Here is a 16,551-nt window from a genome sequence, read left to right as displayed (position 1 = left end):
GTTTAGAATGCGTTATGATGTGCCTTTAGGCACGGGCATCCACTAGTCTATATTATAAAACAGAGGAGTTTTTCACCAAAATGTCTACACATACAAACATAAATACATCTACAGTCGTTCGATCGTACTTAGTGATAAGATTATAGCCGTTGAATCAAAGGAATGAAGGTTTCCTAATGCAAATAATGAATATTTGAAAGAAGGATGAAAGGAAACCTAAATTTGTGATTGCCATCTAATGCCGTGATTGAGACAAATCTTCGGCTGACTTTCAGTTGTGCTCAGAAGGTAATATTGGTTATTTAAAGGGCGAAATTTATATAATAAGGGAAAACGGTTTTTGAATCTTATCTCTCTATAAATTCTAACCATTAATTTGTTCAATAAATTCTACGGCTCTCCCTCTCTCTCAAACAATAATAATTGTACAATTGCCACTCCCCCCCCCCCCCCTGTGATTTTCTTTGAGAACGAACACTCCTCTAGATCAGTTTTGGTCACGAATCCAATCAATGACTCCTCCTCTCTCTCTCTCTCTCTCTCTCTCTCTCTCTCTCTCTCTCTCTCTCTCTCTCTCTCTCTCTCATTTCAATCATGAAGCAAGTCTATTTCAAGCTCTCCCTCTCTCTCTTGAATAATAATAATAAATAGTAATAATAATAATAACCAAATGTTCATATTCTCTCTCTGTGTGTGCGCTATTTTGAAATTTTGAATGACCCATCGGTGTTACATGAACAGGTTGATACTTTGTTCACGGTTACAATGTTGATTTGCATGTGTGCTGATTGTTCGATCCGCGTCTTTGGGCACGAGCATGCGCTAATTTAAAAAAAAAATTCCTGTATAAATCAGTTTCGTTGGCAGGGGTGGTCAATAATTTCATAATTTATTTTAGTTGTATTCAAAATGCGTTGAAGGCACGGGCAAACCCTAGTTGATTTATAATTAAGCAACATACCTTCTAAAAAATTTAGTGCATGCCCGATAAGGAAAGAGGTAAGGAGAGAGGGCCAAATCAATAATCAATCTCGGTAATATTGGTTATCCAAAAAAAAGGTAATGAACCCTTTACTTTCTATAATTAATTCTTCCCATGCAATAATTTTTATACAGCTGATACTGACTTCTTCTGTGATTTTCACAAGTTGGAGCTCAAAAAGGTAATAAACCATTGTACTATTTCTAAATTCAATTATGGAAATCACTTAAATTCTATAGCAACTTTTGTCATTCTTCTTCTTTACTTTCTCTACCTCTCTCACCACACCACCTAAATCTACTTCGAAACTACTACTCCCTCCGTCCCTTTATTAAAATCCAGTATTCTATTTTGGGTTGTCCCTTAAAAAATGTTTATTTTGTAAAATTAGTGGGTAAAAGTTGGTAAATTTTTCATTTTGCCCCTGAAAGTATATATTCCATTTTGAAAAATTAATAAGTAAAAATTGTAATGATGATGTCTCCATAGAGGGTAAGTATGAAAAGTTGAGGTAAAAGTTGATGTGAAAGGTGTAATGATGATATTTTCTTAATAAGTTGGAGTTACGAAGCGGGACACTTAAAAAAAGACGGAGGGAGTATCATTTTTCTTGAGGTGAGTTGATTCATCATTTTTTTTACAATTGAGTTCTTTTTTACCGTCGAGTTTTTCTTTTCTTTCTTGGTGTCCTTTTGAACATGCACAAAATTTCTTATTAATTAATTGGCTCTATTTGTGTTGACCGTGGGGTGTCACTATCCATTGGCTCTACTTGTGTTGACCGTGGGGTGTCACTATCCAACCATCTAATTTCATCTACTGTCTATGATTCATTTGTGTTTAGGTGCCTTTATTACTGTTGAATTAATTGAATTAATTCTTCTCATGGAATTAATACGTTTTGCTTGTGTTACTATTGTTGTGTGACTAAATATCAAAAGGCATAGTTTTGTGAAGTTTTTTGAAACTTAAACATGAAAGGTATGCTAAATTGCAATCATGGGTCATCATTGAAGTAAAACCACAAATTTTGATAAGAAAGACATTGGAAGGTGTAAAATTTGAGTTTTTATGGTCTTCTCTTGAAATGTGTAAAATTGGTGTCCCGTTTACAGGATGAATAGTAAGAATGAAATTAATATGCTTCCAGTGACTAAAATAGTCGAGACATATGAAGATGCTCAAGTAGCAGTTGAAGAGCAAAATATGGAAGTTGACCATATAAACTGTGCTTTTCAATCTGCTAACAATACGGAATTTCTTTTATTTATATAAATAGATGAAGAAATAAATGTGCCTCCCGTGAATGCTCATGAGGCAAATGAAGAGAAAAGTATTAAAATTGACCCACCAAATGGTATGCATTTATAAAAATAGTGACACGCAGTAGAGTTTTTTTTGTTACTAGACTCCAAAACAAAAAAATAAAATCAATGTTTGAAATACATTCATCTTTTATCCGAATGGCGGGCAATCAAATCTCTTATTATTGTGGTGGTGTGATTCTTTGTCTTCATTGATGTTTACAATTATTTTTTTAGTGGCTAATTTAATTTTTTAATCGTTCTTGGCTTTACAGATGTAAGACTATGATCCTATGACCGTAAAAGCTTGAAGGACCTATCTCTTGGTGATTATGTTCTCCATTTGTATGTTAAAATGGTGTTGTTGATACTATTGTTTCATTATTTTTCTTTTTGTGGATTAGAGATGTTATTTGACTCCGTTTTATATTTTTTCAGTTAAATTTGGGCATTCGATATTTTATTTCTGCCATCGTTGCTCTTTCTTACAACTTGAGAGAAAACAAAGAAATACACTCCTATGAAAAGAATTGGTGGGAAAACAACTTTAGTAATTAAAACCCCCTCTCCCTTTCAATTTTATGCCTTTAGACCTTGGGTCAGATTAAAGTATGGGTTGTGTGTATGTTTCGTGTATTATGTTTTTTTGCTCCGCATGTTGCGTCTATTATGTTATTTCAGTGCAATGGTTTTTTTTTGGCCTTTAGCGGGTGATTTGGTTTCTGTGGTGGTCTCAAATTTGGTGGGTAGCCTTCAGGTATTGTTTCCTAGGCTGCTGACCATGAAAGCAAAATGAAGCCCTTTTTATTCTTACCTTTACATTAATGTTGATTTGTTCTAAATCCAATAGGCTATGTTGTTTGGGAATGTCTTTAAGTGGTAGTAACTTCATGAATGCTCTTTGATTTTTAATAACAGCTTCTAAAACTAATTTCTTCCTATTGACCATATCTTTTTGTGATTTATCCAGAAAAAAAAAAAAAAAGGGTTTGCTTGATTCTTTGATTGAGAGCAAGCAATTTTAGTGTTGATGATGCAAGAAAATTCTACATTATTTTGGGTCAATGCTTCTGAAATAGTGCCTTTAAGTACTTACAGGTTCAGTGTTCAGTTTTGAAACCTTAAATATCAAAAGACATGATACATCAATGTACAGTTTTTAATCGTACAACTTGTGCTAACATTGGAATGACGTTTTTTTTTAGTATAACATGTTTTTGTGTGTTCCTTTTATATATCTCCTCATGGCACACATTCTCTTAGTTGCATATCATTTTTTTGTCATTGAGTTTGTGCATGTGCACAAGTTGGAGATCGATAAGTTGTTTTTCTTCTTTATTTCCTGATTCAAGTTAACTAGGTCAATGAATATGCTTGGATTATTGTTTTCGCATAGTTGGAATCGTCGGGCAATGGATTGATATTTGCACGTGAATCCAGTAGCATATTTGCCTGAGCTAATTGTTCGAGCCGTGCCTTCAGACATGGGCAATGCACTAGTATTTGACAATACAGTACTAAAAGTCTACAACCATTGGCATATTATCATCATAAAAACTAAGAAAAAAGTTCAAAAAGAGCAAATAAAGCCGAAACATCCAAATGCCATGGATCTGATTCAAACACCTGCCCGGTTGAACAAAAGGCAAATTAGTAAGGAAATTAATCCAATAAAAACAAATACCAGCAAACTAAAGCACAAATGTAAACCAATTAAGAAGTAAAATAAAAACCTATATTTTGAGTCGGCTACTGGGACTCTAAGACGTACAGGCAAAACAAGCTTAATTAACGATCTAACGTACTTTCAAATTAAATCACCTCACCGGATCACAATTCCCCGTATAATTCATGGTAATTGTTAACGTGGTGAGGATCATCGAAAAGATAAGGGACCCCATGAATTATCACACGTCCATCATTATAGATTTCCCAATTTGTGATGGGAACGTTATTGATCGAAGCTTTTGCGTGTTTCCCAGCTTCTTCCCCTGTAGCATCGTTGATAAGCGGTTGGGTGACTCTTATGTGATCAGAGTGTTGAAAACTAGGGTTTGTAAAATCCTGTGAGAAAGTAGGGAAGGTGGAATACTTCAAGAAGTTCGATTTGAATGTGTGGCGATCGAGGTTCAGTGGGACAACTTGTTGAAGAACATTTGTTTCACCCTCGTAGAAGTAAAAGGCAGTGTTCTTTGGTGCAAAGATGGTGATTGTGTCATTGTAGCCGTAAACAGATCGAACGGCTGCGATGAGCTCTTTCTCGACAAACCATGACATTCCTCTGTACCCTGCTTCATCGAGTGATCTTGAGAGTTTAGAACGCCCCACGTCTTGCCAAGGGATCGTCTTGTGTAAATTTCAAAGTACTTATCTACAGGCCAATAAACTGCAATTTTAGCCGGTGACGGAGTCGGAGTTGCTTGAGATAAGAGGCGTAGGAAAAGATTGAGGTAGAGCAAAGGCAACAACTGGGATTTGAAAGCCATCGAGGAGAGAGAGAGAGAGAGAGAGAGAGAGAGAGAGAGAGAGAGAGAGTGAGGAGCTGTGAGGACAATAGGTTTTGTTCTTATTTATAGGGAACTGAAGGAAACCAGTTACGGAAAGGAAAATAAAAGAAAGCAAAACCTTAGATAAGGAGTTCTAGCTAGTAGGAGTGGAATTCTTTCCCACCAGTTATACGACCACCGTATGGGCCACCGTACGTTCTGTGGAGTATTGTCCTCATTTCATTTGATCCAAGGTTAATTAATAAACATGAATTGATTTTAAACTCATAAACTCATCTATATATACCGAAGACAAAAACAGAATAAAAACAAAACACATACTCCGGTACTACCTAAACCTTTATTTTGATCAGAGGCTACTAGGACTCTAGGATGGAAAAATAAGCTTAATAAATGATCTACTTACTTTCAAATCATCTCACCGGATCACAATTCCCTATATGATTCATAGTAAAAATCATTATAACGTTTCACGTTGTAAGGATCATCGAAAAGATGAGGGACCCCATGAACTATCACGCGTCCATCGTTATAGATTTCCCAGTCTTCGATGGGAACGTTATTAATCGAAGCTATTGCTTTCTTTCCGGCTTCTTCCCAAGCGGCCGAGTGACTCTTATGTGATCCGAGAGTTGAAAACTAGGGTTGGTAAAATCTTGTGAGAAAGTAGGGAAGGTGGAATCCTTCGAGAAGTTCGATTTGAACGTGTGGCGATCAAGGCTCAGAGGGACAATCTGTTGAAGAACCTTCGTTTCACCCTTATAGAAGTAAAAGGCACTATCCTCTGGTGCAAAGATGGTGATTGTGTCGTTGTAGCCGTAAACAGATCGAACGGTTGGAATGAGCTGTTTCTCGACAAACCATGACATTCCTCTGTACCCCGCTTCATTGAGTGATCTTGAGAGTTTAGAACGCCCCACGTCTTGCCAAGGGATCGTCTTGTGTAAATCTCCGAAGTACTTATCCACAGGCCAATGAACCACTCTTGCTTGAGATAAGAGGAGTAGAGAAAGAATGAGGCAGAGGAAAGGCAACAACTGGGATTTGAAAGCCATGAGAGAGAGAGAGAGAGAGAGAGAGAGAGAGAGAGAGAGAGTACCGGATTGCACGAGCTGTGAGGACAATAGATTTTGTTCTTATTTATAGGGAAGGAAACCAGTCACGAAAGGGAAAATAAAAGGAAGCAGAACTTTAGATTAGGAGTAGTAGTAGGAGTGAAATTCTTTCCACGCTGAAAAGCCGATGAAGGACACCGCGCCAATCAGATCAGAAAATCCGGGACGGGATTGGGGAGAAAAAGTTATAGCGGGATCAATGACTCAAAGCATCCCGAATAATCCCTTAGCTAATACTCCACTGATGTATAGAATTTGAAAAAAAAAAAAAAGAAAAGCATCCCAAATGGTTATCCCCAGCGTGCTCCGAATTGAGAAATTTGGAAAGTGTTCTCTTATATGAATTTTTCTTCTACTTCGGTCCATATTTTTATATTTCTCTGATTCATCTTGACCTAGTATATTTTTTTATATTTCTCTAATTCCTCTCGTCAAGATGAATGATTAATTATGTCAGAAAATTACCAGCTGGTCTTGTTTCGGACCTTTTAATTCCCGTTAAGGACTTGTGTGTCTTATATGCTTTAACCTTGTCGTCTAGGACTGAGCCTGAGCGTGTTCACGTTGTTGTCAAAGATTTGGTTGGTACAAGTACGGTCTCTACTGTTGGTGATGGTGGTAGCAATAGTGGTGATGTAGGTTGTGATCAGTTGGTGTTATTACATGGTGTTGGCGATCAAGTGGATTTGCTACCATCATTGTTTGGTAATAATAAGAGTAAGGTTCTGAAGTCAGCTAGTTGGTGTAATGCAATTGTCGGAGGTGGTCAGGCTGTTGGTTTTCGCGATACGTTGTCTATGTATTCGTTGTTCCATGGTTTCAAATATGTTTATGCCAAAAACGATGCGCGCCAAACAATGAAGGTTGTTTGTTCAGAAAGGCACATCAAAGGAATGTAAGTGGATTGTGAAGGACAAGTTAGAAATGCCTAGTGATTTCTTTATTATAAAACAGTTTGTTGGTGAGCACACTTGTGGGAATGCTTCATTGTGATATAGTAGTTCTCGTAGTACTTCTAGTTTTGTTGGTAGATTGGTTTCTGAAGACATGCGATCCAATGAATCAAAACGTCCAGTTGAGATTGTGAAGGATATGAAGAAAGACTATGGAATTGAGATCACTTATCGTTGAGCTGCTACTAGAACTCTAAGATGGCAAAACAGGCTTAATCAACGATTTAAATACCTTTTGATCAAACTCTAAAATTCACAAATCCCTATCTAATTCTGTCTCTCTTTTCAAAATCCTTTTTTTGCCGTTCAATAGAATGTTGCAAGTCCATTGGATCTTGGAAAAGACGAGGGACGCCATGAACTATCACGCTGCCATCGTTGTAGAGTTCCCAGTCTATGATCGGAACGTTATTGATATATAGAAGCTTGTGGTCCGGCTTCTTTCCCTTCGGAGTTGTTGATAAGCGGTTGAGTGATTAATTCTTATATGATCCGAAAGTTCAAAACTAGGATTTGTAAAATCCTGTGAGAAAGTAGGGAAGGTGGAATCCTTTGAAAAGTTGGTTCCGAACGTGTGGCGGTCTAGGTTCAGCGGGACAACCTGTAGAAGGATCTTTGTGTCGAGCAAGGAATCGAAGAGTGAACGCTTGAAGGCGGCAAAATCCTGTGGCACGGAGATGGTGATTTTGCCGTTGTAGCCGTAAGCGTGACGAACGGCTGGGATGAGCTTGTTCTCGACAAACCATGGCATGAACTTGTACCCGGCTTTGTTGAGTGATTCAGAAAGATCGGAAAGTCCTGGGTCCGAATTGAAGACAACAACAGACCCCAGCTTCCGAAGTGCTCATATTCAGCCCAAACAAACTCTTCTCTCTCTAAACTGATTGAGAGCCATTAGTCACAGAGAGAGAGAGAGAGACTAGAGATCATTAAGATTGGTTGGTTATTTATAGAGAAGGAATACAAGGGAGAGAGGGAGGGAGAGTTTTCATCGACTTATAGTACTATGAACCCGAGAGGTATGATACTAACACGAACAATACAATATGTTAAGGTGGCACAATATCATTGAACAAAGGATAAGATGTCTTATTATATTGTCCAATGATACAGTGCCACATAAGCATGTTGCGTATGTTGTTGTGTTAGAGATTAAATTACTTAGCTAATCTTTTTTTTTTTTTTAATGTTGTTGCTAAGTTCAGCCATGGTTAAATCGGTTAAGTTAATTGGCTTTCTTAGCTAATCTTTTTTTTTTTTTTTTGACTGACTTATCAAAAAAAAAAAAAAAACCATGTCCCACTATTCATCAAACATTATCTGATGTGTTAACTTTCTATTGGCTAGCGTGTAACATTGAGACAATAACTTGAAACTTGTAAAATAGTTGAACTTAATTGCATAAAAAAATGATGAATCGTGTTAGGTAATAGTTGTAAATTATCATAAATTTAAGCAATAGTTGTAAATTATCATAAATTTAACTTTTCCAACTTATTTGAAAAAAAAATAATAATAATAACTCTTTTAAACTCAAATTTACAGTTATTTTTTAGAACTTATTTGAGCTATTAAAAGTAGGATTTGCCACAACGACACTGATAAAGCAACCTAATTGTAGAGTTCGGAAGCAATCCCGGATAATACATTCACGATTCAAAAATACACAACATAAAATTCTCTCTCAAAATTTAAGCCACCTTTTCTCCCTTTCTTTGCTAGCAACTGCATTTGAAGCTGATGCATGAGCCGCCTCCGCCTCCGCCAACGATTTCCGAGTCTCACTCAGCTTCCTCATTGCAGCCTCATAAACCACCTTTTCGTTCTTGTTCCGGCTCGCCATTTCTTCCAGCTTCTCCACTCTCATTCTCAGCTCCTTAACCTCGTCGTCATATGCAAGGATAGCCCGCCTATCTTGCTTCTTTCCTTCTCCAAGTCCCTTATTCTGCTTCTTCTCTCCTCTTCCATTCATAGCTTCACTATGCATTGCAAGTTGGGTATTGATAAGACTAAAGACGTCCGGCTGTGATTCCTCTTCCTCCTTGGCGGCTCTAGCTGCTGCTGCAAACTTCTTATCGCGTTTTCTCTTCCCCCCTCTATTTCGTTTCTTCCTGTGTTCCTCTCTACTCTCACCGTCTTTTCTAGACTCGAGGGCACAATCAAGAGATTGCTTTGGTGGAAGGACTTTCACAGATATTGGGTCCACCATTCCCTGCCCAGATACGCCTAAACCCATTCCCTCGCAGTAACCCATGTTAGCCATCATCTTAGATGCTATGCCTCTGGTGTGATTCTCCCACTTTGCAAAAATGGCAGTTTCTGTCTGGATGCCATTACGAAGGGCAGTGGTTTCATGGAATCCTAAGCCCTCCGGATCGTCATCTTCATATTCGCTGCCGTCATCAGATTGTTCTGAACTCGAGTCGTTTTCTTCATCGGTCATGTCTGCATATTTGGACAATGTGATAGATTCAATGCCAAGTTTGGTAGAGGCTCCGTCGTCACCAAAAACGATGTGCGCCATTCTGAGTTCATCATCCCAGGATTCAAGCTCGGCTTCCCTCCAAATGCCAGTTTTACTATCACAGACTGCCCAAATACTGGACCCTACCAGCGACTGCGCCCATGCAGTGGGGATATACTTCTTGAGGGAAGTTAGTGGGATGTCAACACCTGGTGCAAATACCCAATTTTGAGATGGTTGGTGCAACTACAAAAGCAAATGAGACTCTAACATAATCATACATCTATTAATAGTAAACATGAATGCCTTTCAAATGCAGGAGATAATTCAGTAAAGAAACGTAATGACACAGAGTTGAGCAAAATTATGGAACTTCATCTCTGGCAAACTTGGAGCAGCATTGGCTGAATCATCAAGCAGATTAAGCGACTTGAAAATCCTCTTCCTCTGATGGGAGCAGAAAAAGGAATTTTACCACAAACAAGTTCCTTTAGCTGCTCAAATAAGAGGAAAGCAATTCCTTCATATTTCACAGACAGTGGCACTCTAGATTGTTGACAGGAATATGCAGGGATTTCGTAGTATTAATCAGTTTTCGGAAATAACAAAACAAAAAAAATGGAGTACCAGGACTTCCGAAAACCTTATATTTTTGGATAACAAGACATTATTGTGACATACCATGTGATTGGCGGCAGTTAGTACCAAATCGGCACCGTTGCTGTAGAAAGAACTTGCATATCTGCACTAGGGTGGTCTAGTATTAGTAAGTGAAGTGACTAAAACCAGTGGAACGTTATGCTGATTTGATCAAGAAAATCTATAATGCTGCCAAAACAATTGGCAAGCTGTGGTTCAGCATTCAAAGTCCTGTTATCTTAGTACTGTTATATATTTTCTTTTTCCTTGGCCAGAAACAGCACCAGTCACTTGTAGATAGCCATAAGAAGCACGTACACTAGAGTATAACTAAAATGACTATACTAACGACATTTACCAAGAAACCCAACTCTTGTAATTGGGTTTGGGCATTAAAATACACGGATGAACATTAGACACGAATGTTGGAATTAAGAATGAGGGGAATCGATAGGCCACCGTGTCATGAAAAGGTCCAGTGGAGGAAATGTGACAAACATAGTCATCAACAAGCTAACAAGTTTTGGCTTGCCAATCCATAAAGGTGGAATCCAATTAGGTGACCCTTTTTTAACTATGCATTATCACCTGCAGAATCCTTAACTGTGGATATGAAGGTCAGGAACATTCAAGCCCAAGATATTACAGCCTAGCATTCTCTCTAAAGGCAAATTATTTTGCTTCCATCTTTTTCCTTCTGTATATAGCCATGCAGAGGTGCCATTCTCCTCTAATGGCTTCTTGAATAAATTCTACTTGACACCAAAAGCAAATTGTAGCAGGTTATGGAAAATTGATGGAATACAAAAATACCCTCAAAGTGGGCGTGGGTTGAAAAGATGCGCAAAATTAGTACTGTTATCACAAGACTAAGGTGTTTAACAGAGAAGGCCGATACGTGCATCGACGTGGATGACATAATGATACATTCAACGAACAATTGAACAAAAGACTAAAACTTCAAAGAAAACCACAAATAACATGACAAGTGCAAGTGTGAAGGACATGTATAATATGATTGAAATCTCCTTCAGAACCTGAGGATCAACAGATGAAGAATTCATGGAAAATAGGACACCTACATTCCACATTCTATTATGTAGATATCCACATCACCGTAGTTGAATGCCACCTACCAAAAACTAATTATCACGAAAAACTGAAATCGTAAATGAATAACAAACTCTATGCAGTACCGATACGGACACAAGACATGACACGAACACGAAACGAACACTTTAATCTCCAGAAATTGGAGGACATGACACGTTTGGGGCACATACGTATGCAATTATCATATGATAAGCCTCTAATACTATCAAAATACCATATATCATGTTTTTCACATTTTGTCAGTACATAATTCACTGAATTATTAAACAGCTGGATCTAGGTTCTTTCTTCTTGTTCTTGGATCCCTATCTTGCTGTAAAAGTTTGTGACTTTTCTCGCATATATGGTTCAATCACCAACTTACTGTTGTTAGGGATTGGCTGTGACTAATAAAATAGCTATAGAAATGATTTTCAGGTTCTTAAAAAGCTTAGCAGATCCATCGTACAGTTATTGGGTAAAATGGTCAACAAAATGTTAATCCCCAAAGTTAAACTATTGCATCCGTCCATACATTCACATACACATATGGGTACACTCACGCATGTTTTTTAGTATGTATACATACACAGAAATATATGAAGTATGTACATAAGCATAACTTGATGTGAAATTAGAACGTAGGTCAAAAGTTTGATTAAAAATAACATGAATCTGGATTAGTAACCACTAAGCAGCATTATTGGGTAAGCTGGCTTAAGCAAGTGGAGAGAGAAAAGGAAGATATGAGAAAGGTAAAAGAAGTAGACACTGAAGTACAAGGATCAATTTACTATGCCATTAATGGGGTTAACATTGCACTCTAGTCCAAAGACAAACGGCACAAACATGGCAATTTTTAACATTGGGGACATAAAGGGATCCTGTCCCAAACCAGGGGGGCAGTGGGTTTTGCCCAAATTGGTTTTATGGTGTTGGCCCCAAAAACTAACTAAAGCAATATTGAGTACAAGGAGCGCGCTTCTGGGAGGGAGGGAGGGGGGAGAGGGAACAGCTAATTTGAATAGTGAAGACATCATCTAAAAGCAAGCATCTCATGAAGTTCAGTAACTTTTGGTCTACTTAATGCTAACACCTCAACATCAAAAGAGCCAACATATTCACATCTAGCAGAAAATAAGACAACCAATAATTGTCAGTTAATCATATCCTAATTTAGGAGGATGCCATATTAAGTCACTAGAAATCTTTTTTTCTTTTCTAGGTCAAAGACGTCAATAGAAATCTTATGCATCTTTTAAAATAGAAAATCAACTTGAAACCGGAAGGAGCAATGAATCCAATGATAGAGGAAGAACAAACAAGTCAGAAGATTTTGCTCACCAACATGTTTTCCGATGTTGGTGTGAGAAAAGAAATCTTTGCTGAATCAGATCCTTCTAGCCCAATAATAAGACCATTATACCAACGTCCATCAGTGTGGCGGAATCTACATTTCGATCCAACATAGAAACCTTCATCCTCCAGTGGTTCTGCTTCAACTTTTGCTGGACCAAGAGGTTCTGCTTTGACATCCTCAGCACTGTATTTGGAATCCTGTAAAATTGAATCAGCTTCCCGCAACAACCTTGCCCGTTTCAAATGAAAGAGCCCTTCCTCCGCTTCCTTGATAGCCTGAACAAGCTCCTCATAAACCTGAGTCAATGAAACATAAAAGATTAGAAACTTCAAGGAACTATTACAAAACACATTTATGTCAAAATAAATGCCTCCACAAGATTCTCATGAATTGATTACCATAACTTATGGCATAAGAAATAATCTGTTCTTAAGAAAGCACAAGTTTTCCTACATTAAATACTTATCAACCGTGTCAAACAAGGACACCAGCAGCATCAGAGACTATAGCATTGATCAGTTTTCTATCTGACTTTGTGATAGGGCATGTTTTGTCTATAAAGTACAGATGCACGAAAACATGAAGAGCAAAATGTCACAAAAGAAACTCCCATAATAGCTCACTAAAGTACAGCACCCAAGGTTTCACCAGAAAGGAAAAAGGTGCCCACAAAATATTCGCCAACAACAATTCCCAGGTTCACTGCCAGCGGATGGTACACGGGTCATTTGCATTGTTCCATTTCGAAATATGCCGAAGCCTCATTGAAGGACAGTAGAGTAGAGGAGCAAGGGAAGGAGTACAATAACCAAAAGGTCCAAAACAATATGCAAAAGCATTAACTTAATAGAACATAACAACTGAAGTAGCATCCACTCTAATGTTATGGCCCGAACCAGATTTCAACATACTGCAATACTTATGAAAGATAGATTTTTAAACTTAGAAACAAGTCAAAAACAAGTCGTACTACAAATCAACTGCATTCCTGGAAGAATATAACCACCACTCAAAATGGATCAACACAAAATTATCTCCCGTAATGCCGCCATCAACTTGACAAAGAGACATGCTGATATATTAACTTCTACAACAGCATCTCAAGAGGAGAAAACAGGGTTCCAACTTTTAACAGACAAAATTTTAGAAAATCTTAAATTGGTTAAAAATAGACTATGATCTCGAGCTACAAAGGCCTCAACAAACTCAATGCTCTTAAAAAGCCTCTCCAAATTATTTCTGCCTGTTAAAATGCAGCGTTATGTTTCCCCCTTCTGCTTTATTTGGGCCCGCAACTACGGCTGGACCGCATAATCCCAAGTTCAATATTCTCAAGAACCCCAACAGATTGGCCTGGTGTCGACTTAGGGTTCGAAATATCCTAGGTGCCATCAACTTACTGTCAACTCTTATGAGGCAGTTCATACAGGGGGCTTTGCCCGGCTCCTTGATGGTGTAATTGGTCTAGAGATTAGTTGACAAGCACTTAAGCTGGCTCGGACAACTATGGCTGGACCGCATAATACCAAGTTCAATACTCTCAAGAACCCCAACGTATTGGCCTTGTGTCGACTCACGGTTCGAAATATCCTAGGTGCCATCAAATGGCAGTTCATAAGGAAGGGGGGCTACCAAGTAAAGCGTGCTATTACATCCCCATTTTTTGCAATGATGAGAGAACCTAATGAAACGATAAACTCCATCATGGGGCGAACAGAAAGAGGAATATATGGGAAAGAGAACAAAATTGAAAACCCTAACTCGTTAAAAATATGGAATCAGAGAGAGAGAGAACCGAGAGAAGTTCGGAGTTGGTGGGATCAGAAGCGAGGGCTTGTTTGAGATCAGAGATAGAGTCTCTTTGCTCTTGTAAATGAAGCTCCAGCTGTCCTTCCAGAACTCTCTCTTCTTCTCCTCCTCCATCCGACATTGCTGCCTCCTGGAAGGTTGGAAACAGAGAGAGAGACGCACGCGGGGTCTAGGCTCTTCTACGTTGCCCGCAGATGCAAATTGGTTCGAGTAGAGTTCTGTTTTTTGTACGAATTGAAAATAATCCACGCACCCTCCCATCACCCACGCGAGTGTGATCCCTCATCTCACCTTTACGAGTGTGATCGATAGGGCTGACGGCTCTTCTACACGTTGCCCACATATGCAAATTGGTTCGAGTCAAGTTCTGTTTTTTGTACTAATTGAAAATAATCCACGCACCCTCACCTCACCCACGCGAGTGTGATCCCTCATCTCACCCTTACGAGTGTGATCGATAGATCTGACGACATCCTCACAAGTGTGATCGATAGGTCTGACGGCATTTTGATTCCCTGCGACTTCTTTTGTTTTTTTTTCCTTTTTTGTATTTTGATTATTTTTTAGACCGGTAGCGTCCCTCCTTGTTGTTTCTTTTATATATGAAGATGATGAGATAAGAGATATGTTTGTGTTCCTAAAAATAATCCAATTGGGGTAAATTTAACTCATACCCCCTGCAGTTTTCTCTTAGTATAGACGCCCCTCCATCTTTTGGAGAATGGCATTGCAACCCTGTCAGAGTTGGTCAACTAAGGCTATGTTTCCAAAAACAATTTTGGGATACAACTTATTGCATTTTAACAAGTCATTTACATTAAGCAATAAATTTTGCATCACATCTACAATTTATTGGTTAGTGGAAACAATTTGACTTTTTTAACAACTCTCTCCCTCTATCAACAACCGTAAAATTTTTTAACAACTTATTGGTTAGTGGAAACAACTCAACATTTTTAAATAACAAGTGATCCTTAAGTTATTACCTACCGGAAACACTCCCTAACACTCCTTAAGATATTGCCTACATAAACACTCCCTAAAAGTGGTTATTTCTCAAAATATTTGGGTAAAAGTAAAAATTTATACTTTTTCAATTCGTATTGGCGAAACGAATGGGAAAACCAAAAACAAAACTAACAAACGCAAAAAAAAAAAATTTCAAATAAAGACAAAACCAGAAAAAGTGGAAAAAGTTGTTAGTGGAATGGTAATATAAGAGACCAACAAAAATGTACTACCCCATGTATTGGCCAAGCGGTTTTAGCCTGATACTTCAAGTATTCACAATGCTATAATCAAAAGTAAAATGTTTTTAAAGTTAACAACCTCTTTAGAAATAATCAAAATTTTGGATTTTGGATAACAAAAATTAGCAATCTTTTGACAATAACCAAATTTAATAGACTCTACATATTCTCAATTAGATACACCAATCATTATACAAAAATGTTCTATATCTCTCTTTCCTTTTCCTCTCCCTCTTCCTTTTAGAATAATATTTTCAAAAGAAAAAATTATTTTACTAAAAAATTATTTTTTTTAGAAAACAATTTTTAAAAATAGTTTTTTCCAAAAAAATAGTTTCAAAAACTATTTTCTATTTCTAGTAAATAGTTTTTTATTAGTTTCAAAACTATTTTCTACCGTTCACAATTTTTAGTTTTCTGTAGTTTGAAAATATGATGTGATAAATTTTGGTTACCTAATTTTAATTATGTCATTGTAGATATCTACATTGCTAACCTTAACAATCTCTTAAATGAATAATAAAAAGCTTATGTGACAATGTTGGTTATCAATTTTTTATTATAGCATTGTGGATACCCCCAGGTGTTTGCTACATTCTAATGTCTCGGGTACTATTTTCTTGTTTAACAACAGTTGGGCCCATCTCACCACATGCGTTGCTAACGCATGTGAAACGACTACAAATATTAGTTAAGATACGCGCAGCCCAAGACACCCTGCATTATAAAAAAAATAAAAAATTGTTTTAAAGAGTGCTGCTATTGGTACATATAATATGTACATACAATGTACATATAGATTTTGTGGGGCCCAATTCGGGTCCCATAAAGATGATCCGAACCACTCATTATTTTTAAAACATCTTTTTATGGAGCCCTGTAAAAAATCAGTTCGACCCGATATTGGTAAGGATTTTTTCTGAATTTGTAGGGGCGAAACTAAGCAGTTAAGTAGTTTCGCGTCCACAAATTAAGAAAAAATCCTTACCGATATCGGGTTGTGCTGATTTTTTACAGGACTCCATAAAAAAATATTTAAAAAATAATGAGCGGTTTGAATCATCTTTGTGGGACCC

At 37.6% G+C, this 16,551-nt stretch overlaps 1 protein-coding gene across 3 annotated transcripts; it reads right to left on the bottom strand.

Annotated features, from left to right (window-relative positions):
- Positions 1–6,409: 6,409 nt before the first annotated feature.
- Positions 6,410–14,446, bottom strand: LOC131317888 (zinc finger CCCH domain-containing protein 18). 3 transcript variants are annotated; one of them, XR_009197443.1, is made up of 5 exons: positions 14,212–14,443; positions 12,401–12,712; positions 10,007–10,067; positions 8,395–9,534; positions 6,410–7,732 (listed from the first exon to the last, which is right to left on the bottom strand). XR_009197443.1 is itself a non-coding variant. In XM_058347571.1 (4 exons), the coding sequence occupies exons 1-4, from the start codon at positions 14,344–14,346 to the stop codon at positions 8,546–8,548; spliced, it is 1,497 nt and encodes a 498-aa protein (XP_058203554.1). In that variant the 5' UTR covers positions 14,347–14,446; the 3' UTR covers positions 8,317–8,545. The 3 variants fall into 3 exon arrangements, 2 of the variants coding, with proteins under 2 accessions (XP_058203554.1, XP_058203555.1); XM_058347571.1 differs by lacking the exon at positions 6,410–7,732 and having other exon boundaries at positions 8,317–9,534; positions 14,212–14,446; XM_058347572.1 differs by lacking the exons at positions 6,410–7,732; positions 10,007–10,067 and having other exon boundaries at positions 8,317–9,571.
- Positions 14,447–16,551: the final 2,105 nt, after the last annotated feature.

The sequence above is a fragment of the Rhododendron vialii genome, chromosome 2a, assembly GCF_030253575.1.
Source record: "Rhododendron vialii isolate Sample 1 chromosome 2a, ASM3025357v1".
Lineage (NCBI taxonomy): Eukaryota > Viridiplantae > Streptophyta > Magnoliopsida > Ericales > Ericaceae > Rhododendron > Rhododendron vialii.
The sequence above is the reverse complement of the archived record's forward strand: the minus strand, read 5'-3'. Positions and strand labels throughout refer to the sequence as shown.

Coding starts and splice junctions, on each gene's coding strand:
- LOC131317888 (XM_058347571.1), bottom strand. CDS start 14,346: ATGTCGGATGGAGGAGGAGAAGAAGAGAGAGTTCTGGAAGGACAGCTG. Junction 12,713..14,211: donor CCAACTCCGAACTTCTCTCG/GTTCTCTCTCTC, acceptor TCATTGACTCAG/GTTTATGAGGAGCTTGTTCA. Junction 10,068..12,400: donor CAACATCGGAAAACATGTTG/GTGAGCAAAATC, acceptor ACCCTAGTGCAG/ATATGCAAGTTCTTTCTACA.